We start from the raw sequence: 27459 nt of genomic DNA on the forward strand, positions 1-27459 counted from the left end.
TTCCGGCCCGAGCACCTTTTCTGGTGCTTCTTTAAGGCTCAGAGTGTCGCCTGCAGCCCAGGGAACACATTTTAACTACAGACGCAAGAATCACATGTAACACCTTCACCGTCTGTTAATGCTCAATGGTTCGACGGGCCTCGCCCAGGGTTCTAAAGTCCTTTAGGTTTTAGGATGACACAGAAATGCTTTTGGCACGAAGACAGCCATCGTAGGGCGGCTCTTTAGAACAGCAAAAACGGGGAACGAGCAAACTGTTGAATCATGAGGGAATGGTTAATTAAACCAGGACATTCATCCTTAAGCAGCCATTTAAAGTAAACTAATAAATACGTTTTCATGGAATGTGAAAAGGCCTATGAAACAATGGTAAATAAAAAAGATATTTATAATGCCTGAAGGTTTAGGGTGCCCCGCCCTGCCTCTGACGGGGAGGTTACGCCTTCTCACTCAGAAGCGAGTATTCTTAGCAAACCATCTGGCCACTCATCCCAGCCAAGTTCTCCAGTACAGCTTTATCGGTACTAAAACTGACATTTTCATCTCCATCAAAAAAAAACACTCACTTACAGTGTGACCACAATCATGTCTTGAAAAAATTATATCCCAAGATTGTACAAGGAACCAAAGAGCATTTTCCATATCATATTTACTAAACACGCACTGACTTTATTTTTAAAATATATAAATAAAAACATGTAATTTTAAAAGGCAGTATAAAAACTTGCTCTTATTACAGGGTTTCCTGACACAAATTATACACTACAAATTACACATCTAGATCTAGAAACGCAAAGTGGTTTCCTCTCGCGAGCCAACTGCAAAGATTAGCGGTTCCGGTGCAAGGACTGCGAGGCCCCGTCCAGGATCAGTGGAACAGGGCTGAGTCTCCACCACGCGCACTATGTTTTTCTGGTTTTGATGGAAGTTTTCTACCACCGAGTAGATGTGAAGAAGGAAGAGAAAGAGTGTGGGGATGCAGCAGGCAGCCTAAGACCCCGCGCCCCATGCCCACGTCCTAATCCCTGGACCCTGACATGGCAAACGGAATTACGCCGACAGGTGGAATTCAGGCTGTTGGCCATCTGACCTCCACAGAGGATGCGATCCGCGAGGGCTGCTGTGATCACAGGGTCCTGGCCAGTGGGAGAGGGAGGCGGAAGAGGGGCAGGGAAGGGGGCAGATGAGGGACACCAGGCTGCTGGCTTTCAGGACGGAAGAAGGGGCCAGGAGCCGAGGAACGTGGGTGGCCTCCGGAAGCCAGGAAAGGCAAGCGAATGGATCTTCTCCTCGAGCCTCCAGAAAGCACACGGCCTTGACTATAACTCAGTGAGAACCATGTGGAAATTCTGAACTACAGACTCTAAGACAATGAACGTGCGTTGCTTTCGGCTACGTGAAACCAGCTGCACGGGGAACTCACGCAGGCGGCGGAGAGGAACGAGGAAGCGAAGTCTGAGGAGGACGGGGCGCCGGCAGGAGCCCGCTCGCCTGCCGCGTCGGCCCGTCCGCTGAGAGACAGGACTTGACCCGTGGGGTGCGAGAAGCCACGGCGGGCTTGGGGTTCCCACTCAGGCCCCAAGCTCACCCCCAGCGGCGGCACCGCTCAGGAGCGGGGACGCGGCAGCAAAGGCGGAGAACGACCTGCGCCCCGCCCGGGCCCTTACCTTGAAGGAGGCGTGCTGCTCCATGTGCCGCAGCAGCTGTGGCTTCTGGGCCGCCGTGTAGTCGCACACCGTGCACTTAAACTGCTTCCCTGCGGGGGGGACAAGCACAGGTCGTCAGGCTGACGGCTCCTACGCGCGACCGTGGCGCCAGGCGCGAGCCCGGCGCACAGAGGGGCCCCCGCCGTCTGCGTCTGGAAGCCCAGGGCGCGGCGGCAAGCAAGGACAGGGGACGGAAGGGAGCCGGCCGTGCAGGGACAGCCAGCTCTGCCTGGGGCGGGCCCACCACGGTGACACCTGGGGCGGCTCCTAAGGAAACGGTCCAGGTGTGACCAGCCGACGACAGGGAAGACGCGTGGAGGGAGCGGAGGGCACGGGGTGGCCCCCGCGGTCAGGAATGCGTCCGTGAGTGTGTGACCGCGACGCGCCAAGACCCCGGAAAGCGGACAGACGGAAAAGGACACGGACAAGCGATCTGCTCGGGAGCGGAGCTACGGAACCCGAAGCAGTCCGCGACGGCCCACACCGACACACGGCACCGCGGGCCGGGCGGCGGCGCACGCCCCCTGCTCGTTACCCCGCGTGAGGAAGCCCTCTGCTCCTGACGACGCTGTCCGATGGTACCGGCCGCCGAATGACGAGCCGCGAAAGAGGTCGGCTGGGGCACTCGCACGCCTGCACGCTGCACACTCACGAACACCCATCCCGCTCCTGGAGACGCACCCACGGAGTCAGCTCACAAGCAGGAAGGGCCCACATGCAAGAAGGGGCTCCCACGACATCCATGGTAAAAATGGCGGGAAGAAAATAATAGTGTCCGAAAACAAGGGAATGGCCACGTAACGCGCAGATCGCCACCTTAATGGGACATTATGCAACCGTCGAATGTGATATCCATGGCCTCAAGAGCAATGAAAAATAATCATGACGTTAATTTTGAGGCTATAAGAACAATAGTTAGTTATATGTTAATCGCAACTATGTAATCATTCCGTATGAACATGAGCGAAGACCAAACAAGAATTTTAATAAGAATGACCTTCTTGTTAGGTACAGAATTGTGTGTACACTTGTGGGAAGGAGTGAGATTTTTGTGAGTGTTGTTTGATGTTTCCTGTGCAACAGAAAAGTATTTTAGATAATCGGCATCCGCCTCCGAAATGTAGGATGCTTCATCTCATCCGCTATTGTACACAGTCCGAAAGACAGGTCTTTCCAAAGAGAACCGTAAAATGGTATCAAACGTTCCTGAACTTGAAGTTCGAAAGAGTTCGCGGTCCTTTGAAACATGCCCCCAGCCCTGCCTGGCCGCATGGCGATTTATGGGTGATCCTTCCAACCGGGCACCTCTGCCCCTTCACAAACACAGCGGCCTCATTTTGTGCAAAATCTCAGGTGTTCATTCCTTGCCTTCTGAGGCCGGATTAACCTTTGCCAACAGTGAGAAGTCATCCTGAGCCAAGTCTTGGCAAGCAGGAGGACAAAAGAAAGACGAGTCCTACACGACTTTCTGGAGAAACACTTTTCCAGGAAAGTACTGGAAGCTTTCTGCAACACACGGCCACGGGGAAAAAAGCTGCTGTGGGAGCGAAGCCTGGCCAGTCCCGAACCACAGAATCCAGAATTGGAGTTACCTGCTGAGTTCTTCTCATTTGACCCAGAGGCCCAGATGTGAGTTCCCAGGGCCAGTCCCAGCTGCTCAGCCGCTCTAAACAGAGCTCAACGGGACAATGAGGCGGCACGGGGCGGCAGGGAAATCTTAAACCAGCTCAGAAATAGACCCCGCCCCCACGTCCCGGCATCCGGACCCCATCAGAACATGGGGAAAGACACCGAGGGACAGTTCCTCCCGACGTAAGGCCGCTCGTTGCAAGCACCTGTCAAAGTAAATCACCCCTGCCCAATGAAACGTTAGGTGTACCTCGGACTCGAAGGTGTGCTGAAGTACTCGGAGAGGCCAATTTCCGCCAATCTCCACCGTTACTGACAGTGAATGGGACCGTGCCTTCTCATGACTTCACCGGGCTTCCGGGGGAAGGCGGTGCCAACGTGTGGCAGTTTGTCACCGCGGCCACAGGACACGACCCCGCCCACGCTCCAGCGCGGGTGGCGAAGGGCGTGTTCTCGGCTGCGCGGGGTTCCGACCTGGGCCGGCCCTCCTGAGCCCGCGGGACCCCGCCTGCCTCGCTGCCCCTCCGCGCAGCCCGGCACACGGGTCTGCACCCGCCGGGAGGGAGGTGCCCGGCGGGCAGCACAGCAGGCCTCTGCGGTGATTTCTGCCACCGCGAATCACAGCGGAAATGGCTACAGCAATAAAAACACAGCTCACAAAGTCCCTGCACTTTAAAGGCTGAACTTCAAGCAACTGCGGGCTTAGAGGCCGATGGCTCTCTGTAATTAGTACATCGGTTTGATAACAGAAGGACTAGATCAGCACGAGACGTGGATGAAACAAAAGGCAACGAGAGAATCGGATGAAAGAACAGGAAGCAGCACGGCACCGGAACCAGACTCCAGTGACGGCAGAGCCCCTCGCCCGGGGGACGGCTTCGGCGACCGCGCTTCCCTCAGAGGCTGAATCTGCATGTGAGTCTAAGCTAACCGTTTAGTTCGCTGTGTGGTTCGCTTCGTAGTGTGGCCTCCGTTATGCCCAGCGGCTCTCACCATTAATAAAAACCTGGTAAGACCAACCCGCCGGCTGCTCAGGTGCCATTTTTTATGAACTTCCCGCTTCAGAAACAGAGACCATGGCCTAGTGCGGCTACCTCATCCCAGAGCTGATTCTGCTTTTTCGAGGAAAGAGGAACAAACTCCATCCTTACTCCCCTAGAATATTTCAACACACAGCCACAGGATCTCACACTATAGACTGGGGAAGTGAGGAAACCAGTACTTCCCCCACTCGGACCCAATTGCCACACTCAACTCTCTACCTGTCCAATTATTACACGCATAAGAGCACTTGAAGCTTGGACAATTCCTCTTTGTAAATTTTACCAGAAAACGTCTCATCTCAAGTGTACGAGGGCAGGCTGGATCGGGGGACAGGGAACCCAAAGGAAGTGGCAATGAACTTCGAAGAGCTTTGGTTTCATGATTAGAGAATGCTTGTTTGCTTACGTAACACGACGGCGCGATACCATTGACCCTCCCCCCTCCGCTATAGGTGAGCAAAACCGCGTATAAACCTCTAGACCGCACACCACGTCTAGGCCCGCTCTAAACTCAAAAGGGAAAACGTGATACGGCATGATTTTTGCTTTACATTCTTGCGTTCTGCTGGCGTACACACAAAGGATTCGATCGGGCCCTGTGGAGATCGACGTCTCTCTTTGTGCATACTGACTGGCAAACCTTTTCAACAGGGACCTTCACCCAGGCTGACCTTCTGAGGCACAGTGATGAGCTCCTCTGGGAAACAGGAATGGATAAACAGGGATTCACCCCTTTGAAAAAACAAACGTGAAAAATCAGATTCACAAGCAGGTAGAAGAGAGGGTAATTACTCAATTCGTTTTTACTCGATTAAAAGATGCCCAAGAAGATGAGTTTAATAGTTCCTCTCTCCTATTTTAAAATATCTAAGTCACAAGCATTTGATTTACTGTAACTATCTGAGCAATGAGCTGGGGCAACTAATTGGCACTTTCTGAGAGCTGCTACATCCCGAGCCCTACGTGCAGGGCACTTTACATTTTTTTTCACTCATTCGATCAATAAAAATTCAATCAACAAAAACCTCCTATAAATCAGACACTGATTTAGGTGCTGGGGCTCGAAAAGACATAGAGTGGAGGGGCGCAGGCAGAGACGGAGGGGTGCAGGCAGAGACAGAGGGATGCAGCGGGAGGGTCAGGCAGGCCCTCGTGAGGGTGCGGGCTGTCGCTCTGTGGCCGCTGGCTGGGAAGGGACTGTGGGGGACAAGGGCAGACACAGGGCAGCAGTGAGGGGGCTGGTGGCTTGTAAACGCGTGCACCGGGGTGCGGCAGAAGCAGAACGCTGGGTCGTGCTGAGGGGCGCACAGTCAGGAGCCGCTAGCGGCCCCCCTTGTGGGGCATGAATGAGACAGTCCATGATGACCCCAGGTTTTGACAGCACCAAGGGGGGGGGGGGGCGGGTGCTGCCACTGACCCCTGAGGTGGGGCACGGCAGGGGTCGGCGACCACGGCCAGCGGGGCGACCCAGCCCGCCGCCCGCTTTCTCTGGCTGGGCACCGGTCACGGCTTTCCCAAGGCTTGTGAGCAAACGGACACAGGGAGACGCAGCAAGAGCAGCGTGCGCCCTCCGGACCCAGGGCGGCTCCTCTCTCCGCACACTGTGAAAAAATGGCTGAGATGCAACCGAACCTTTTTCAAAGCCTTCTTAAAATTGGCAAGAACGGCCGACGGCTTGGCAAAAGCTACACAGTAGATCATCAGTGGCGTCGGAACAAACATTTCCACCACCCAGGCCTCCCCTTGCCACGCTGGATTTGGGAAAATGAGAGGCTACGGTGAGTGGCAAAGATGAAGCGTAACTGAGCCCTGGCCACCCGGGCAGAGCGCCCGTCTCGGACCAGAGAGAGCCCCGCCGGCCCCTCTGCCCCCATCCGCCCACCCCCTCGACGCGCAGCGGGACACACCGGCCCGGAACGCTCTTAAAACGAAGGCAGGGCCCAAAGGCTTTAGCATCCTCTACGAAGCCTGAAAGCAAAACTCAATTTCATGTGTATCGTGAACTCTGATTCTTGTATGTAACTGTGCTAAAGTAACAGCGTGCTCGTAACCGTAGTTTAGTAATCTTGTTACGTAAAATACTCACGAGTCTCTCACACGACTGGCACTAAAAAAATTTTTTTTTAACTGTTTCAGTTCTTTTAGGTTTTGCTGTCTTCCCAAACCAGCTCTGCCTTCCTTCCCTCAACTCCCCCCCAAACCCCTCGGGTGACCTTCCTGGGCACTGAGACCACTACCTATTGCACCCACGAGGACTCCCGCGGCCTCCCCTGGGCTCCCACACGCCCGCGTCACAGCACCGGCCACCGCAGCAGCATGCTGCCCCCCGCCCCACGGGAGAGAAGCCCCGTGAAGGCGCTCTTCCTCCCCACCCCCGTCCGCCTGGAACTCCCTTCCCGCTGGCTCACAGCAGGAACTCCGGCAACAGCTCTTAATGAACGAAGGAAATGAAATCCGCTTGAGGATACTTTATCATGGTCAAATATGCCTCAACACTGGTCGCATTTTGGACTGACCACGGACACTTTGACGTGGCCTGGATGGTGGCGTCCCCTGGAAACGCCAGCTTGGCTGCGGCCACACTCTCCAGATCCTCAGGCTCACGGGGGTTTGGAGGGTGGAAGAGGATCAGAGCTTCTAGAACGAAAAACCAAGGCCTCCTGAGGATGCCTCAGTCCCTGAACAGCTCCACGCCCACCCCACACGTGCGCAGACACACATATGCACATGCACACGCACACGCACACGCACACGCGGTGTTCTCCCCGCACTGGGGGCAGCTGGGCTCGGCTCCAGGACCGGGCGCGGGGCAGCAGGGACACGGGAGAGGCCTCGCTGCTCCCACCGAGCAGAAATCCTAGCAGGGCTCGGCCCTCCCCGCCTCCAGGCGCGTCCGGCTTCTGCTGGACCGAGAGTGGGCCCCAAACCAAACTTCCGGGGGGAAAAGACGCGCTCCGGAGTCCCTCACTCACCGTCGGCGGTGTGCAGGAGCTTGTGGCTTTTCAGCGTCCCCTTCGATTTGAACTTCTTGCCGCACATGTCGCACAGGTGGGTCTTCTCGGTGCTGTGGCGGTTCATGTGCGCCTTGAGGTTGCTCTTGCTGCGCGTCGCGTACTCGCACAGAGCGCACTTGAAGGGCTTCACACCTGGCGGAGGCGGGAGGAACATGCACGTGTACACACGTGTACACACGCACACGCACGCGGGTCTGAAGGCGCGTGCGCGGTCCGCGTCCACTCCGGAGAAGGCAGTGCGCCCGCCCGTCCCCACTCACGTTCCCACGCCGAGCTCTCGCCCGGGCGTCCACTCCGCAGCCCCCTCGGACTCTCCCCAGTGGACGGCCCTGCGTCCCCAGCGCGCCCGCGGCCTGGACCCCCCACTGGCAGGGCTGCTCATGCCTGCCTCCCCGCTGCTGGACGGGCCCCCGAGGGCACGGACCCGGGCGCCGACTCACTGCGCGGAGTCAAAGCGGACCAGGGTGAGGGAGCGGACGGGGCGGAGCTCCCGGCGCGAGCCGCTGCCGGCAACGGGGCCGTGGGGCCCCCGGGCCGCCCTCCTGCACTCACGGCGCCCACAGGCCCCGCTTCGCAGGAAACGTGGAGGGCCGGCGTGCAGCCGCGAGGCCCCGGCCCCGAGGACGAGCGCGAAGGCCACTGCGACCCCGCGCGGCGCGCTGTGGGGGCGGGGACGGGGGGGCGTCACGGGCGCACTGCAGAGTGCTCAGCACCCCCCCTGCTTACACGACCCGCGGCTCTGCGGCCGGGGAGCCAGGCGTGACCGAGGCTGCGTGGGTCACAGCGCTCCGCGCGGCCACACCTGCCGGACCCCGCCGTCCCCCGCGCCTGCGCCCACCGCATCGCCGGCACACGCCCGGCACCCGCCACGCGCCGCGCACGGCCCTGGGCGCCAGCGTCCCCGCCGTGGCTGACGGCGCTGGCCCGGTTCTCCTGACACTTGCTTTTTAAGTCAGGAGTCACAGAGGTTTGTTTAACTCCAACTGCAACGAGAGCTTTGAGGAAAGGCACACTCCGATCGGTGTGGCCGGTGGGCGGACACACTTCGCAGAGCGCTGACTCAAGGCCACCTGCAGGAGCCCCGAGGCCACGGCGTCCCCGGACGCGCTCCCATGCAAAGCACGCCAGCAAGAGCCGCTCTGCTCCGCTCGGCGAGCACTCACCTTCGTGAGCCCAAATGTGGCGCTGGAGGTCGGAGCCGTTCTTCATGAAATAGAAGTCGCAGTAGGGACACTTCATGGCTCTCTTTCCGATCAGCCCCTTCAGCTGGACCCTCCTCCCGAGCACTGCGGAGATGGTGCTCATGGAGACCTCTGGAAGGAAAGCGGACTGGTCAGCACGAGCCGCCGAAGGGCTCAGTTCACGCTGGATGTGGTGGCAAACCGCCTGCGCCTCATGGTGCACGCGACAGGATCTCGGACTACAGAGTCAGTCCAGAACCTCGGCGAGCTTCAGATCTCAACATCCGTCCGCACGAAATGCGAGGGATGGAGAAACAGCGGCACGAGGCACCTGCCACCTGTCGGGCAGAAGCGGAGCGTGGAGCCGTCTGCAGCGGCCGTCCCCGACCTGCGTGGTACCGGGGCCCGGGGCTCCTGTGTGAACCCGATGCCTGACGACCCGAGGCGGAGCCGAGGCGGAGGCGCTGGCCCTGGGGAGTGGCCGCGCACACCGCCGGGGCTCTGCCCGCCTGCCTGCCGCTCACCCCCTGCTGCGTGGCCTGGTTCCCAGCAGGCCATGGGCCGATACCGGTCTGTGGCCCGAGGACAGGCATCCCTGGTCTCAAGTGACCCAGTTTTTCCAACAACTCAGTGTCATAGGGGGAAAAAGGGAGGGTACAGGGGTGTCCTATGAGAACACGAGAACCTTAACTGACATGACTAAAAGCTAAATGCTTGAATCGTGACTCAAGCAAACCAACTGTTTTGTGTCAACTGGGGAAATTTTAAATGGACTAATACCAGGTAGTAAGTAGCAACTGCTGTGAAGTCCGTTCATTTTAAGGGGGACATGGTGGTCACGTTGACAAAAAAAAAAAAAGCCTTTGTGGGAGACGCATTCTAACGTGTTTTTATGGGGAAATTATATGCTGTCTGGGGTCTACTTTAAAATACTCCAGAAAAAACGAGTCGGGGGGCTGGGTGCTGCTGCAGGGAACGCGGGTGGCACCACGCGGCACCACGGAGCCCGCCCCCACGGTGCCGGGGGCAGCGAGGAGAGCGCCCGCCACCGGACTGGCCCGCGTGGGCGCCGCGTGCACCGTGACAGGTGGGGGGGGGGGCTCCCCGGGGCGGGACTCTGAGAGAGGAGGGAGAAACTGGACAGGAACCACCCAGGTGGAGGTGGGAGTCGTGTCCCGGTGGGTGAGAAAGTGACGAGGTCCGAACGCCCAGGCGGCTCCAGCCTCGAGCACCCGGGTGGCCTGGGACTGGAGAGGTCGGAGGTGACGGTCATTCCAACCGCGGAGGCTCCTCAGCCCAGGAGGGAGCCTGGCCCCGCGTGAGCCACCACGCCGGGCAGCACGGGCTCCCGGGCGGGGCCGGGCACGGGGCGGAATCCGTGTCAGACCACGCGAGTGACCAGGCGGCGGCACTCGGAGGTCACGTTAAAAAAAAGGAGGGGCCTCGCGAGACTGCGGAAGGACACATCTGAGGACCCCGTGAACAAGCTGACGACGTAACGTCCAGCTCTAAATCAAAATGATTGCCCGCCCCGAGTTCACGCAGATCTTCATCCCTCTTTATTTGCATTTAGTGCAGTTGATGTGTAGTGCCGTGTTTTAAAACAAACGTAAGGATTTTATCATTGCTTTCCCACTCTAAACTGCATAACCTTACCAGGATGGTTCGTCTTGATATGTGACTTTATCAGCCGATCTTCTGAAAAAGACTTTTCACACACAGGACAAGAATAACTCCTTTTGTCCTTAACAGAAAGAGAGCACAATCAATTGACTGTCTTGTTTAAACCTGGACTCCACGGGAAAACCACCACCACCACCAGCACCGTCTCCTCCACCACCGCCACCACCACCACCACAGCCGGACGCACAGTGCACCTTTCCACGGACCGTGACATGCAGCCTGCATCTGGCCCCGCGCAGCCTGGCGCGCTCGTGAGTGGGAGAGAAATGGCATCGCCCCCACTTCAGATGGAGGGACGGGGCTGAGAGACAGAGGACGGTCCCGAGGAGGTGGCCGGGCCAGCACAGGCCCGGGCGCGACCGCAAGTCGGACACACGGCCCAGCGCTGCTCCACGATCCCACACGCATCACATGCTCTGGCACTCAACGCATGGGAGTTCACGGAAGGCGTTCTATTGAGATTCACGACCACTAAACATATTCGCACCATAAAATCCAGCAATTGCACTCATTGCCGTCTACCCAGATAAACAGAAAACTTATGTCCACACAAAAATCTGCACATAGACGTCCATGGCAGCTGTATGCACAATTGCCAACTTGGAAGCAACTGTCTTTCAGTAGATGAACGGATAGACTGTGGAAGATCCAGACAATGGAGTATTATTTAGTACCAAGAAGAAACGAGCTATCAAGCCACGAAAAGATGTGGAAGAAATTTAAATACATATTGCTAAGTGAAAGAAATCAACCTGAAAAGGCTACACACTATGTGATTCCACCTATATTATATTCTAAAAAAAAGCAGAACGATGGACAATAAAAAGGTCCATGGTGGCCAGGGTAGAGGGGAGAGAGAACGAACAGGCAGAGCAGAGGGTTTATAGGGCAGTGAAACTGCTCCGTGTGACCCTACAATGATGGGTACGTGTCATCGTACGTTTACCCAAACAACGGACGACACCAGCAACCTACATCAAGCGCGAACCCTAACGTACACGTACGGATTTGGGGTGATAATGACGAGCCGGTGTAGTTTCTTCGGGTGTAGGTAAAGTGCCCCCGTGGAGCAGATGTCGACAGTCGGGGAGGCAGGCAGGCCATGTGTGGGGACAGGAGGTATGTGGGAAATCTGCAGTGAACCTAAAACTGCTCCAAAAAATTAGTTTATCTAAAGAAACACACATAAAGTGCTCAGAACACTCAATAACCCTGAAAGACTTTGCTGCTGTGGTTTTAGCATTGTTATTATGTAACTTCAGCCTCGGATAACGAAATGGTACAAAGGCAGACCTTTGTGGGCTAATGCGCCCGGGGGCCTCCGACCATGAGCATTCCTCCAGACTCCTTTGTGGATTAACTGCTGCTACTGTTACAGAACGTCAGAGGCAGCTGTTCCCGAGAGCCCACTTAGGAAAAGGGTACTTTGTATCTAAAAACAAAAGCAAAACAGCCGCTTGGCTGAATGCCAGGCTCTAAGCAGTGCCAGCCAAGCCCAGCCGTCCAAGGGGTCTAGACAGTGGGGTCCAGGCAGCTGCCATGAGGCTGTCCCGAGTTTCCCACCCAGCCAATGCCACTGACGCCGCTGACTTCCGCCTAGACCGCGTGACGGGCGCAGGCTTCGGAGCAGACTCCTGTCACCGTCCTCCCTGGCCCTGGCCCGTCCAGGTCACCCCATGCTCCTGGCATGCGCACAGGGAACGCCTACTCACAATGCCCCTCTGAAGGACGCGTGGGCCTGGCGCACGTCCCTGAGGGGAGGCCCGTGACCAGCCCCGGCTGTCCCCGGGGCCCTCGCCATCAGAGCTGATGAAGGCTTTCAAAAGGGCTTTGAAGGAGTTTACGGTGATCTCCCCTGAGCCCCTGCTTTTTGATTTTTTTTTCTTTTAATCTCTGATAGTCTGAAAGCAATTTATCTCAGAGCTCATCAGGGTCCCTCATTTCTCGATGCCTTTGAAGACTGCAGAAGGGCACGGGCGCGGGAAAGGGTGCTGGGAGAGGAGTGTGCTCTCAGGACTCGCTTATTCCTTTTTCAAAACCTCGGCTCCTCACTGGAGATGAAAACCCAAACTGACAAAGCAAACTTGAAAAGAGCGGTGGTTAAAAGCGTTCCTGGCAGAGGCAGAGTGGGAGATCTGGGTAATGATGGTGAGAGCGCCTGGTCCTGGGACTTTGTTTGCTCCGAGGGAAACGGCCTTCGAAGCGACACAGGCCTCTGAGAGGGAGGACGCGCCTGCAGGAGCCGCGGCCTGGCCTGGGGTCCAGGTGCAGCCCCCGGGCCGACGCTCTGAGCCAGGTCTCCTCTCCGGCAAACCTCGCCCTGGTCTACGCCTCTACGCCGCCAGGTGTATTCACTGTTGTATGAGTAAGCAGATGTTTGATACTGACTTACAAGCTGAGAGATCCCACTCTGAACAAGTTCTCAGGAACAGAAGGCCATGGTTCCAGAACCCGCTGTCCTCTGAGGACTCACTCCATTGTTCCTCAGACCTTCCAGGGCTCCTGTTACGTGCTGGGCTTTGCACTAAGGACACAGGTAAGACACACTGGCCCTGCCCTCAAGAGCCTCACAAGCTAGGCAAGAAAGAGAGGTGCCAACACAGAGAGCCCAATAATCCCCGTGGGACATGCAGAAAGTATGGCAAAGACAGGAAAGGCGGCGCTCAGAGGGTGACTGATTCGAACACTCAGAAAGGAGCCAGAAACGTGTCCCTTTGGGATTCTGATTCCAGGATCTTCCCTCCACTGGAAGCAGTTCTGTTTGGACCGGCTGGGGCCCTTTCATGCGGGACCTCATGCTAACAGGAAGCTGTTCGGGACACAGGAAGCTCTGGTGGCCCGAGCCCACGAGCTCTGTGGATAAATGCCCAACGGGGCCACACAGAACCAAACGGGTCTGTGATCAAGTGAGAAAAGACCAGACTCTGGCAGCTCTGGGGAAGGAAAGACCTCACGCACAAAGACTTAAGTTCAGCAACATTTCCTCTACTTTAAAGAAAAAAATACAGACCGACTCAGTTATTTCCAGAAAGACGTTGAAAGGAGCTCCCGCTACTTTCTCTGTGCTTTGCTGGCAACACAGAATTTCAGCTCGTCTAGCAAGTACGGGTGAGATTTTCAAGACACACGCTCCCTTGCAGTCAAAACCAGACCCCGGACTCCCCGAAGACAAGCACCAGCACTGACTCAGACCACTTGGGAGGCGCGCACGCCAGGACGGACGCCCACGGCCGCCGGCCGGCGCCAGTGCTCCGCTCCGGCCGGCGCGGCCGCCGCGAAGGCGCGGGCCTCCGTGGGCCTGCGGCCGTCAGCTCTCCGAGTCCCCACAGCCAGCCCGCAGGTGAGGGCCGTCCCCGCCACCTGACAGACGAGGGGCCAGAGAGGTCGCGGGGTGCAGCCATGCCGCCGAGGAGGGGTGGGGTGGGGACACACCGCCACGCGTGCCCGCTGCCCGCTCGCGGCTGCCGCCGCGTCCGCACGCGGTTACCTGCGAGGTCTGCGGAGAAGGAGGCCAAGCCGGCGGCAGAGGGAGCAGACTCACATATCGTGGAAATCCACCATATGCTCCACTTCCTGATATTTCAAAAGTCTGTGTCAGGAGAAACTTATTTAATCAACAAACTCCCAGGTCCCCCCTCGAGTTACGATGGAGGCGTGAGCCCCGGAATGTCATCCGTAACAATCATCCCCGCGTGACCGATTCGCGACGTCACGAACTGCATCACAGTGGTCAGTGACGTACGGACTTGTTCAACGGGACTCACGGGAGGCGACCCGCTGACATCGCCCCCCATCGGCACACGCATGCCCCACGCCGACGTGGAAGCATGCTGCGACAGGCACGGGGGTCCCCGAAGACGGCACTTACCCTTCGTACGGACAAGCGACGTGATGATCCCCACTTTACTCTACTGCACTTGGTTTCTAAGCTGTGCTGGCTGAGGTCTACTACACACGGGCCGCGACCCTCCAAGGGGCATGACCCGGGGACCGAAAATACACTGACCCGGGCGACGTACACGTGTTTCCTAATTTAACCCTCACGACCCTGAGCCGTACGAGGGGAAAGTTCCTTATCTGCGTTTTGCAGACGAGAAAGGTGAGGCTCAGAGAGGCTAAGCGACCTGCCCCCGGTCACAGAGGTGGCGTGAGGCGTGAGCCCCGGCGCGTCAGAGCCCAGAGTCCCCCCAGCCGCACGGCCACCAGGTTCTCGCCATCTGCCCTGCACAAAGTTCACGAAGCGCTGCGGAAAGCGCGTCCAAAAACGTCGCTGACTAACGCCCTTGACTAGGTCCCCACGCTTCCCTGATTCCGGGACGTCCCTGACCGTGAGCCGCGCCGTCTCGTCACTAACGGGGGGGTGGGGGGCGCATTCAGTGTCCGCGCACCCTCCGATCAGGGGCGTCCTTGCCTAAGAAACGGCTTTTCAGAGTCGCAGAGACAGAACTTAGCCCAACCACCCTGGAGTCCTACCACGGCCGGAATGGACCTGGACACAGGTCCACTTGGGGTGGGGGCGAGGGAGGGGCTTCATTTTAAATTCCCTCAGTTTTGCACCGCCTGGGAATCTGTTTGGAAGGCGGGTAAGTGCCAGACACAATGGGAGAGCCCGCCAGACTCTCCGCACACCGGCCAGTCTCCCTGCCCCGCCTGAAGCCAGCGCCCCCGGGTCAGAGCCGCTCCCTGACCAGTGCCTCAGGGGGGCGACGTCTGCCCGGCTGTCACATCGGAAGCTCGCGCGACCTGGCGGGAGCCTCTCGCCTGCACCCTGCGGCGCGGCACCCCCCACCCCTGGGCGTGGAACGTCCGAGCTGGCACGTCCACGGGAGGGGGCCAGCAGACCCGTGGCCCCGGGGCTCGGGCAGGGAGCGGACGTGGTGACAGCTAACGCAGGACCCTCCTCCTGCGTCGGCGTGGCCTCGAACCTTGGGCTTCAGTGCAGAAACAATCGACAGGCTCAAAAGACAAACGTCGTCGGAACTCACGATACCGGAATCGCACTCATGAGTGATGCTGCCCCCTGCGCTGGCGACACAGGCCGCCGGCTCCGTGGACCGTGCTCGGCTGGCCAAGGTCCTGACGCAAACGCGAAAGGCTCAGCCTCCTCCCGGCCGCATCCCGGGGCTCACGGTCAACAGGGAAGCGCTGGGGACAAGTTTCCCCCTACTTCACGGGGAACTTCCTCCCTGACCCTTCCCTGGGCCAGATCCTACTCAGCAAACTCAGAACCCCTCCCCCAGGCAGCCCGCCTTTACTTGACCTGGCCCCCTCCCAGGCGGTCGGTGCCGGCCTCGCCTACCCTCCCTCAAGCCCGTACTGCCATCGCGGTCCACTTATTCGTCCCCCTCGAACGAAGAGCACCCCGAAGGCAGGACGGGGTCTTACTCTAGCTGCAATCCCGGAGCCCGGCGTGAGGAGAGGGTGCCTCCGGCCTGCGTCAGCCAGCTCGGAAGCAGCATTTAAAAGCGTTTCGTGTGGAAGTACTGCAAATGTCAGTGAGGGGGAAAGGCTAAAATCAAGCTTTATCGACTTCTAAGAAAAGGGGAGTGCTGAAGAAAATCAGGATACCCTCCTGTCCGGTAAGGGGAACCCAGCCGCGCGCCCCTGTTCCCCATCCCAGCTCCTCTCCACTGCAGCTGAGGCGAGGCGCGGAGAGGAGCTACACAACCCCGGCCCTCAAGGGACAGAGTCTACCCCTGCCGCGCCCCTTCAGACGAGGGACCTGCGACCAGACGGCCTGCCCGGACGGCATGGCGGAGGCTCACGGCCAGGCGCCGCAGCACCGGCGGCGCGGGGCAGGCACGGAGGAACGCACGGGCCCGCGCCAGCAGTGTGACTGTGGGCGCCCGAGCGCAGGGCCCTGCGGCGGGCACTCCGCCGCCCAGTGGGGGCGTGGCCCCACCTCCCAGGGGCCTGGACCACAGGATAAGGACAGCAACTGCTACTTCCCTTTCCTCCAACACACACTTCCTTGGACGCCTTCTCAAACAGCAATACTGAGAGAGAGTCTCCTTGAAGGAAGACCCGCAACCACAGGAAGCCGAAAAGCAAAGCCTCTTTCAGGGCCAGTTTACCAAGAAAAAGAAAAGCCTGTGGAACTGGGCTGAGGACCTGAGGGCGCGTCCCCTACACTCCATCGACCGGGAGCCCAGGATGGGGCTGGGAGGCCGAGCACCAGCATCCGGGGCAAGAGAAGAGCCGGGCTGGACCGCGAGTCCCTCTGAGGCACGCGGCGGGCGAGGAGAACGTGTGTGGAGAACACGGGCGAGCCGGGGCGCAGGGCCGGGGTGCGGGGTCGGGGCACAGGGCCGGGGCACAGGGCCGGGGCACAGGGCCGGGGCACAGAGCCGGGGCACAGGGCCGGGGCACAGAGCCGGGGCGCGGGGTCGGGGCGCGGGGCCGGGGCGCGGGGTCGGGGCGCGGGGCCGGGGCACAGGGCCGGGGCACAGAGCCGGGGCGCGGGGTCGGGGCGTGGGGCCGGGGCGCGGGGCCGGGGCGCAGGGCCGGGGCGCGGGGCCGGGGCCGGAGTGCAGCTGCCTGGCTCCTGCCAGCCTTCAGCCTGCGCCTTGCGATCTCTGCACCCAGAGCATCGAGCTCCGAGACGATGAGTGGAAGAGAATAAATGGCAACAGCAACGGCAGCCGCTGGCCCGAGATGCTTCCTCCACGCTGGGCACTGTTCTGAGGCATTTCTGTACATTTCTTCATTCTCAGCTGAGAACAGGTAAACTGAGGCATGGAGCAGTTGTATGACTCATCCGAGGCGAAGCGTATGGCGAACGGGGCGCAGTCTGGACCCCGGTCTGCACGGCCGCCCTCCCGGGCTGCCCCGAGCACCCCGCTCCTGTGCTGGCCTCCCTCCCTCCGGACTTCGTATGAGTCCCTGGCAAAGCGGCGGCAGTGGCTGCTGCCCCCCCACTGCCCCCCCACTGCCCCCCCGCCCCCGCCCGAAGAGCGCACGGAAGCAGTGCCGGCCTCCCGGCAACTCCGTGAGGAAACAGGAACGTGGCCCTGGGTGGCACCAGGTGACAGGCAAAGCTGGCACACAGGCGCCCGGGCCAGCCCCGAGCCGAGCGCTCCGCCTAGAGCACTGCCTCTGCGCCTTCCAGGAACTCCGGGTCCTCTACGTACATGTGGCAGTACGCGTGTGTGTGCACGTGTGCACTGTGTGTGCAGCTGTGCACGATGTACGTGTGTGTGCACGCGTGTGCACTAGACGTGCTGGAGGGAATCACTTCGTAAGTTACATGAATGTCTAATCACTATGCTGCATACCTGAAACTAACATAACATTGAACGTTGGCTGTAATTGAAAAAAGTCAATTAAAACACCTGCATACACATGTGTACACATGTCTGTGCACATGTACGCATGTGTACGTGTGTGCACGAAACGGATATGTACTTCTTAGTACATACTTCATACAGAAGGAGACCGCGTCTCAGAAAGGACAAGTGACTTGCCCGCCCTCACACAGCCGATGCGAGCGCTCCAGATGGCGCTGGAATGCAGGCCTCCGACCCCGAGTGCATGTTCTCACCTACCCACAAAGCCCAGAACGCCCTGACTCCACCCTCAGCAAGAGAAGAGCTACAGTGTCGGTAACTTTTACGCCAGGGAATTAGCAGCATAAACACGAATGTCTGAAGGCACAAGGCTCGTCTGGTGCTGCCTGAGGCAGAAAGAGAAATGCAGTTAAAAAGGAGCCAGGCTTGCGGCCAGCCGCGCCTCCCTGATACCTTTACAAAGTGTCAAGTCGCTCTCCCGTGTCGGCCTCTTCAGTCAGATGAGGGTTTGCAAAAATAAACATTCCTTGTGTTACATGGTCTCCCACCCAAGAGTTAAACAAAGTTTTGCCATGGTGAATACCAACAGCACCTTGAATGGACACATCACTTTTAAATACAAGTGCTTCCCAGACATTTGATAATAACGGTCTTCTGCATTCACCGTGCTCTTGCGATGAACTTCACAGGCATCACCTAACTTAATCTCTCAACAACTTTTGGCGGCAGCTATCAGCATTATCAGCCCTGTTACTAGTCATTCTTTAAAATGATGCTGAAGAGCCCCTTGCTTCTATCCTGTAAGCTCTCTCTTCTGCAGACTTCCTCCGAAGCTGAAAACTTTGTGTTCAGTCTAATCTTTTTTCCTCGACATATCTGAGGCCCTCCCTGCAAAAGGAGCCCTGGGGGGAAAAGTCTGGCTCAGGGGCACCCCCTGATTTCGGGGCTGGACGCGCACACAACTGGGTCAAAGGAAGCAGGGACACCGCCGTCTGCGTAAAAGTGAGAAAGCCATGAGCACCCAGGGGACACGGGCTGTCGTCCAGGCTTCTACTTACCAGCTCTGTGTGAACTTTAAGATGGGCCTGCAGCTTATATTTATCTGGAGTCGAGTAGTCACAGCCGTCAGTGGGACACTTCAGCAAGATGTTACTGTGTTTCTGAATTACATGGCGTTTAAGGCAGTTTTTGGTGATGGAAGAATAATGACACTGGGAGCAATAATACAGATGTTCCCGGGTGTGGGTGCGGACATGCATGTCAAAATGCACTTGGTACCAAAAAAGTTTGCCTAAAAAAATATTTTCACGTGAGAACAAGGAAGTTTCTTTTATACTGAATTCGAATTTTTTAATTATCACGACTTCGTAACTACTACATTTATCTCCCTCTCCGCTTGTCCAGGTCACCCGTCACCCTTTCCACCACATTCTACCTGGAAATTACTTCTCCAAGGTGGGAGGTTGCAAATATTAGGGGTGATGCTATTTCTGCCTGATGTCAGAGCTAGGAGAGGAGGAAACAGACGTTAACCGAGGACCAGTTATGGGGCCGACTACCGTTACGCATCGTTCGAGAGTCCCTGAGCTCTACTGACACCGGGGACGCCCCGTCCAGGGCCGGACCTCCTGCCTCCTGCGCTGCCGGCTCTCCAGGAGACCCAGAGGCCGGGCACGCACTGCGCCTGGGAGGTTCTATTCGGGGCCTCTCTACAGAGAGCTGCAGCCACTTCCATAACCTCTCTCCACTCATCCAGAACACGGCCGCACCCTGCGGCTCTACTTTAAACGTGCCCTGCGCCAGAAGACGCTTCCCGGTTAAGCTCTGGCACAGGCCGGGGCTACCCCTCGGCACGCGCCTGGCCACGCCCCACGGCCAGCTGCCCCGTCGCCCCGCGGCCTGCGCGAAGACCTCGAGAGCTAAAGCACGACACGGGCGGCCACCCACTGCCCTCACGAGTGAAGGCCAGCTTGTCTAGAAGCTGCCCTGCGCAGAGACACACGCGCGCTGCCCGAGGCGAGGCGGGGACGCACGGGCCGCGGGAGCGACCGGCCCACGGGCCGCGCCCGCTGCGCCTCCTTACCACAGTACTCGCACTCCAGGTCCCCGTACACCTTCCGGATCCTGGCGCACAAGCCGGTGTCCATGCGCCTCTTCTGCAGACTGTCCAGGACCCTCATGAATGCGCTTGTGCTGGGTCGGGGCTCGGGGGCCGGCGTGCAGGGCTCGGGCTGGCCCAGGGCCGCGTCCGTCCCGCCGGCTGGCAGAGGCAGGTCTGGCCCCTCGGCCGGGCTTGCTGCGGGACGCCTGCTGGGGTGCGGCCCCTCGGGGGGCTGGGCCACCGTCTGCGGCCCTTCCCTGGGGGGGCCCTCGGTGCACTGGATCTCGCGGTGCGCGTCGGGGCTCCTGGCCACGGGCTGCAGCACGGCGCCCCCATCCTGGGCGTGGGCAGCGCCTCTGTGCTGGGCGTCCAGGGGCTGCTCGGGGGCAGAGTGGGCCTCGGCAGAGGAGGTGCCGTTCTTCAACGGAAAGGCCCCCGGAACTCCCGTGTGCGAATGAAGGGCCGGGCGAAGGGCCGAGGGGCCCTCAGTGTGCCCGGCCCGCTGGGCCGCCAAGCGCACGGGCGGGCCGGGCTCCTCCGCGCGGCCCTCGGGCCCCTGCCGCGCCCCCGCCTCCTGGGGGGCGTTCGCCGCCTGGAACACAAGCTCCTCCTCCTCCTCCAGCGGCGGCCTGTCCCCCAGGGCCTCCTGCTGGATGTCGCCCCCGGGCTCCAGCAGGCAGAAGCTCTGGTTGATGGAGCTGGCGAACACCGCGGCCTCGGGCGCGGCGCCGTGCGCCTGCCCGATGTGTGTGCGCAGGCGGATGGTGCTGACGAAGGTCCGCAGGCACAGGGCGCACACGTACACGAACGGGTGCTTCCGCACGTGCAGCTCCAGCGCCTGGTACTTGGTGGCCCCGTGGCCGCACAGCTCGCAGGCGAAAGGCCACTTGTCCCCGTGGACCAGCATGTGGCGGTCCCGGTCCAGCTCGTTCTTGAACTTGCGCTCGCAGATGTGGCAGTCGTAGAGCAGCTGCCGCTTGCCCTCCCGCGTCAGCAGGCACAGCTCGTCCAGCGCCTCCTGCACCTTCTTGTCCTGCGGGTCGTGCGCGTCGCGGATGTGCCTGATGAGGTTCTTGACGTCCGAGTACTTCTTCTTGCAGAAGCGGCAGTGCTGCTTGATCTTCTTGTGCACGCGCTCGATGTGCACCTTGAGGTGGCCCTTGCTCAGGCAGGTGAAGGCGCAGCAGTCGCAGGAGAACTTCTCGCCCGTGTGCTTGCGCAGGTGCACGTTCAGGTTGGCCTTGATGGCGCTGGCGTAGCTGCACTGCGGGCACTTGTAGGGCTTCTCGTTGGTGTGGATCCGCAGGTGCGCCTGCAGCGAGTGCTTGAACTTGAACACCTTGTTGCAGTACTCGCAGGTGAAGATCTTGAGCTGGGTGGGCCCGAGCCTGGAAACAGATGACAGCACCGTTACGGCTGGAGACGCCACAGCTCTAACGACCTCGACCTCCTCCCTGTGCAACACGAAGGGCTCGGGAGTGAACCAAAGGGGACTGAGTGGGGACGGAGGCAGTTGGCCGCTCATCCGCACACGGGCCCGGGGCACCGGGTCCCGACCCGGCACACGCGAACGCCTGGCGGAGGACAGGCAGGCCGGCACACGGCAGCGAGGCCGCGCGGCAGACACGACAGAGACACGTGCTGAGCGAAGGCAGCGAGGGGCGTCTAGCCTGGATTGGGGGGCTGGGAAACTCACTGAAGAAGCGATGTCTGGGTCGACGTGCGGGACAAGGAGGCAGGCGCGCAGAGGAGGCGGCGAGAGGGACGTGCGTCCACACGGACACAGTAACCTGCCGTGTTCCCAAGCTGGCCCGTGTGTGTTCCGGGGTATTTTAACGGAACCGGGCCTAATGGACTGAACTCAGTCTGCTCCGTGAGACCACACCCAATCTGTGTGGCTTTGCGCAATAGCTTCGGTGACCCACACTTGACTATTCAAACAGCCGTCAGGGGTGACAGCCTTTCTCTCGGGTGTAAGCCCACATGTGAGGGCCACCCATTAGGGACAGACCCCTGGCCTTTCTGCATGTTCTCACTTCTTTCCAGAAAAAGTGAAGTGCCATATCTGATACGTCTTGACGGGCGGAGCTTGCTTTTCCCTGCCTGGTGAGGATGTGTCTGCCCGCGGACAGCGCAGGCTATGGTCAGCTCCTAGCTACGTGGGGGGTACCCAGGGGCCTGGCCAGCAGAAGGCAAGGGCTGCAGGTGGGGGTGGCCGGCTGCCCGGCTCTGCAGTGCAGTCTCGGGTGGCACAGAGCACCATGCTATGTCCTTCCTCAGCTCTGTCAGGAACAGAGCCGGTGTCTGAATCTCCATCTTCCTCCGCCTCCGGCACGGGTGGTTTTGAACTCAGGGTAAATCGTTGTCATTCAGTTATCATATATTAACCTCATGCATATGACATGTATTAATAAATGACTCATTCATTAACACTTGCCCATGTGTTTCAGGCACCGTGTTAGATTTCATGTATGTGATGGAGAATAAAAGCATGATTTGCCTCGTGACCCTTTCTCTTTCATGTGGCAGCGGGTACGCTGAAGGAGATGGTAGTAACGATAGCGAACAACCACTCGGTACCTACCACACTATAAACTCTATGCCTAGTACTGAATCCCACCCTAGCAGTGTGCCAGTTTTACAGACGAGAAAACGGAGCATTTGCCCAAGGTCACACGATTAGGAAGTGGCAGAGCCAGAATTTGAACCTTCGTGGCCCACCTGCCTCCAGGGCCTGCACGCTTCCCCTCCCCCTCTAAGCTGCCTAAAAACACGGTGCACACCAACCCGCTCCTCAGTGGGGCTGTTCACACGGAGACGCCCCCGGCATGGGGCTTCCGCTGCTGTGGGAACAGTCGCCCCTGGTTTGTGAAATCAACAAATGAGTCACCGGGGACAAGAATCGGCAGATGAGCCCCAGAGGCAAGCGTGGCACCCTCTCTTCCACAACTGCTCCTGCCGGACGTGTGTCCGGGTTCTCCGAGGAAGCCCTCACAAGCACCAACAGCCACGTGGTGCTGCTGATCGGTGCCACGAGGCACGCCTACTCTACTGCACGGTCACACTCATGGAACTGGCCACAGAACTGCACTGGATCAACACAGGGTGCCTTGTCCTGCGATCAGAATACTTAAATGAAATGCAATCCATCAACCTCAGAGGGTACAGTTCACATGAAGTAATTAAAATATTCAAATGTGAAAAGTTACTGGTATGCCTGCGTGTTAAACCCAAGGCAAATTTAAGAAAACTAATTTGGATCTTTCTCAAACAATGAAGATACCCAGAAGGCAATGCATTTTATCGGTACAAAGAACACCGAAGGAAGAACACCTGGATTCATAACGTTAGCTAAATAAACACATCCCGATAGCTCCTCCTCCAGTGCAAGATCTAAATGGTCTTAGGAAGACCTTATGTTCTGATTTTTTTTTTTTTTGCATATTATTAGATAGATACCTGAAAAAGTCCTCAGTGCCCTGCCTCCCACCCAGGGGGATGAATCGGATAAAAAGGCCAAGCAGCCGACACCGGACTCAAGTGCCAGCTACTAAGACTAAACCGATGCGCAGAGCTGCAAGGTCCGAATGATTCCTATTGGATTACTTTGCTCAAATGCTCCCTATTCGGTGTGAGAGGGCCCGCGCCCACTGCATTTCAGAAAGCGATCAGGCAATCAGCTTAAAAGGTCAGACCCCTTGATTCAGTTTTTCCAATTCTGGGAATCTATCCAAAAGAATGAATACAAAATTTGAGTGAAGGTACTCATTGCACTATTTCTCACAATAGCTAAGAGCGGGAAGCTGTTTGAAGGTTACAGTACAGGGAACTACTTTGCACCTTTTTTCTCTCACTCATTCATTCAAAGAAATCCAGGTGTTGGGAATACAATAGGGATAAAAAACACAACTCGCGCTCTCTAAACTCACCTCCCAGAGGAAGGACAGGCCAGCCTAGCAGCCATAAAAAGAAGCGGATAAAGACCACCAGGGAGATGCTCTAATACTGGGTCTGGGAGGACCAATTTGTCTAGGGGGCAGGGCAGGCCGCCCTGCGAACTGGACATCTGGCAGAGAGCTGAAGGATGACCGGGGAACGGGTGTCATCCGGGAAGAGGAAGAGACACCTACAGGAGAGATTAGAAAAACGGGGCCCAGGTGGCTGAAGCAGAAGCTGGAGCCCAGACAACCCGAGAGAGCACCAAGGGGCACCGGGACCAGGCTGCGGAGGGGGCAGCCCGGGGAGGCCCTGGAGGCCAAGTTCTCCCGGCAGCAACGTGAGGCCCTAAGGGGTGCCATCAAATGGGCATTTTACAAAGTTCTCATTGGCTGCAACGTCCAGAGTGGAGAAGGATATGGCACGTCCTCATGGTGTTACAGCATGCAGCTATAAAACGGTGTTTGTGAATAATTTGAGTAATAAAGGAAGGTAAGTATAATGTGATTAATGTTAAAAGCAAGATACAAATTGCACATAAAACATGAACTCAATTTTATGAAACACAGGACTGATTAAAGGCTGGAAGGAAACACATTAACAACATTGACAGTGGTTATCTCAGGGTACTGAGATTACGAATGAGCTTTTGGACTTCAAAAATTTTCTCTGTAACATATCTGTAACATGTTCGTATGAGAGCTTAACTGATATAACCTACCTGACATATTGCTGCAACCTAAAAGTTTTACAATGTGAAATTGGCATGCAAAAAACATCTCTCGTAACTATGCATAACCAATACTATTTATAACTAACAGAATGCATGACAATAGGAATACAGTCTCAACCTGTTAATTAAATATTGGGCATATTTACCTGTAACTGGATTAGCATTTAGTTGAACTCCTCCCCAACAGACCTTTAAATATTATAAAGATAATTAGCTAAGGTCTACAAATCAACTTGAACTGAGACCAAAATGATCTTCAAATTTAACTGGATTAGAGTTTTGCCAAAGGAATGAGTATTTTGACAACTTCATCCATAAATTCAGTTGCTCACATGTGCAAGGATAGCGGACAGAGGCTACAAATTACCGAAGCAACCCACACGGTGCTATGTCATAGCCTAATGCGAGCACCGCACGCCACAGACACTCCCCATAGAGTCTGTCTCGTTCTCACCGCCGCACTAAGTCACAGTCCAATGGACAGTCTCATGACTGGTGTAACGGAGCCTGGAGGAAACGTCGCCTGTGTCAAGTCACAGTGGGGTTAAAACTTCATCCAGGCAGCAGCCGCGTCTGTCCAGGTCTCTCTCACACCCCCAGTGCCTGGCACGTAATGGCTGTTTAATCTGCTGACCTGAACTCTAGAAGAGTCTACAGCCAACCCAGGTCTATGTGGCACTAAAGCTTTTTCCTTTCCTCAAGAGCGCCTCATTTCTCCTCTTTCAGAAACAGAAGGAACCCAATGGCGACCGGCACTTCCTCTGTTTTCCCTCTTCGCTGGGGAGATGTTTGCAGCTGTGTGCTAATCTACCTGAGCAGGTGCGTGTCACGGCTAAAACAGAGACCCCTTCACTGCGGGCTGTCCACTGGCCATGATGGAGGGCTGATTCTCAGGTTAAACTGACAAAGCAATGCCCTTTACAAAGCAAGAGTCCTGATAAACAAACATGCCGGCCCTCTTGCCCTCTGCGACGGTCACTGGAGTCCATCCAGCCTCTGACTGGGTCACAGAGAACAGACACTTTACCTGCTGGACTTCATGGGTTGCTCATACGGCGTCTGCTGAATGGCATACTCCTGGTACCCCCTCCGAGGCGCCGTGTCGGCCGAGGTGGCCTCGGGGTCTGTGGCTCCTGTTTCTGGGGGCCCGGCCTCCACTGGAACGATCTTGGTAGCACCTGAGATGGAGGCACAAAGCATGCATGTTAAAGAGGTACCAGGGGTGGCCCTGACTCCGCCCCAGCACAGGGAGCAGCGCCTGGGAAGTGCACTTCCCTGCTGTGCGACAGCCAGGCGCACCATCGGCCTGCTTTTCAGCTCACACATTTAACGTGTGTGTGTGTGTGTGTGAGTGTGTGTGTGCGTGTGCGTGCACACACGTGCGCACTTGGGGGCAAGTCTTCTAACAGTCTATCAAAACGCCCTGAGGTGTATTTTCACTTGATCTATTTATAAACAAAACAAAAACATATAAACACGTGCACACATACGTTTACCTGCAAGGCTTTACGTGAGACCGCATGTGTCAAACTACATGAATGTAAAATGGTGTCAAGACAGTACGGAGCAGTGGGGCCAACCAACCAGTGGTGACCGGGCGCCTAAGCCGCCGGGGCCCCGTCCCGAACGAGGCACCACCTCGCCGCCTCCGGGCCTGGCACACGCGAAGACGGCCCTCGCTCGTGCCGTTCCATGATGTGAGACGATCAACGGCCTTGCACGGCAGCAGACGCGCCGTGTGTGTGCACACACTGGGCACACGCGTGCACACTCATGCATCAACCGCATTAACGAAAAGGCTCCGACTTACCTCGTTTCTGAAATAGCACAGGAAATTACCTACGCTTTTTACCTCTACGTACAGAAGTCTCAGATTACTACCATCGATTTTTAAGAAACTATTGTAGAAACTTTTTCTACAGAGAGCTGAGACCAGGAACCTCTCTGCTGGGATGTTCATTTGCTAGAATACTACTACTCTGAAGAAGGGCGGGCCAAAATGAACTTTTAGAAAGTTCTCCTTGTCACATAATTTTGTGTGGATTAGTCTCTACTCATCACCTTACTCAACACTGAAGCATAAAGAAGTATTTCTTCAGCATTTTTATTCTAAAAAATGACTTACTATTAGTATTGGAAATAGTTGTTTAAAAGGTAAGGTTGTAGCTGTTTTTAAAATCCTAAACTTGATTTTTTAACTTTATTTGACACCTATCACCCAAAATGGATAGGAAAAAAACATTATTATACTTTGGAAAAGATTATCATAAACTGCTCTGAGTCTAAGGTATCCCCTCCTAGAATAGACCTTCCTTAGAAAAAGTAGTATAAAATACCCACTTGCTATTTTATGTGAACGGAAAAAAAGATAGAAATTCCCAGTGTTATAAACTATGTGAAACCACTAAAAACGCAAAGAAGTCGGGCAGAAGGAACTTAACGAGCAGCGCGGGTTTCGGAGAAGCGGCTGCCCGGGGCTGGTCTGCGTGGTCCGTTCCCGCTCGGGACGGCCGCTGCTCTGAGTGGCTCCTGGGCCGATGAGGGCGGGTCGTGGGCGCACAGGTGGCCAGGGCAGCGGCGGGAGTGGCCCTCACTGCCCTTCCTCCATCTCCCACAACGCCCTGGGCAGTCACAGGTCCCCACTGACCCAGACTGACGGGCGACGAGAGCCCATGGGTGAGCGCGCTGCCCAGGATCACAGGGCCAGGCTGCCCCTGGCGCAGCCTGGCCCCGAGGGGCTCATTTCGTCACTTCCCGCCCAATGTGGTCACCTGGAATAGCTTCGTGTGCGGTCAGGACCACACTTATGATGGGTTTCTTCGCCCCGGCGGCCTGCCGGGCCTCCTTTCCCGAGGAGGCGGTCCTCTGGGCCTTCTCGGTTCTCTGCGTCCGCGGTCTCCTCGGGGCCTTTTCTCGGTCCTCCTCCTTAAACTTCTTTTCCAGCTCAAGGTCAGATTCGTTACCTAAGGAGCAAATACCAAGAGGTATAAAACCCCCTTTTACAGCAGTGACAGCGCCGGGGAGTGCACGTAACCCTTTTAAGAGGCGGTAAGGAGACACGGAGGCGTGGCGTGCACACCGATCCGCGAGCGGCGCGGCCCCTGTGCTGCTCCGGGCGTCGCCTCTGCGTCTTCGGTCTTTCGTTCG

The 27459-nt window shown here is 57.3% G+C and overlaps 1 protein-coding gene across 4 annotated transcripts in view; it reads right to left on the reverse strand.

Annotated features, from left to right (window-relative positions):
* Nucleotides 1-27459, reverse strand: part of ZFAT (zinc finger and AT-hook domain containing) — a 92674-nt gene that overhangs the window by 29716 nt on the left and 35499 nt on the right. For 3 of the 4 annotated variants that reach the window (XM_016145627.2, XM_016145628.2, XM_016145631.2), the window contains exons 4-11: nucleotides 27084-27275; nucleotides 25340-25490; nucleotides 19626-21031; nucleotides 18601-18833; nucleotides 10230-10317; nucleotides 8556-8705; nucleotides 7351-7524; nucleotides 1668-1756 (exon numbers count right to left, since the gene is read on the reverse strand). In XM_016145627.2, the coding sequence (XP_016001113.2) occupies nucleotides 1668-1756; nucleotides 7351-7524; nucleotides 8556-8705; nucleotides 10230-10317; nucleotides 18601-18833; nucleotides 19626-21031; nucleotides 25340-25490; nucleotides 27084-27275 (2483 nt within the window). The remainder of the gene's footprint in view (nucleotides 1-1667; nucleotides 1757-7350; nucleotides 7525-8555; nucleotides 8706-10229; nucleotides 10318-18600; nucleotides 18834-19625; nucleotides 21032-25339; nucleotides 25491-27083; nucleotides 27276-27459) is intronic. The other variant, XM_036233052.1, reaches the window with a different exon arrangement.

The sequence above is a fragment of the Rousettus aegyptiacus genome, unplaced genomic scaffold (genome assembly GCF_014176215.1).
Source record: "Rousettus aegyptiacus isolate mRouAeg1 unplaced genomic scaffold, mRouAeg1.p scaffold_m13_p_15, whole genome shotgun sequence".
In the NCBI taxonomy this organism is placed as follows: domain Eukaryota; kingdom Metazoa; phylum Chordata; class Mammalia; order Chiroptera; family Pteropodidae; genus Rousettus; species Rousettus aegyptiacus.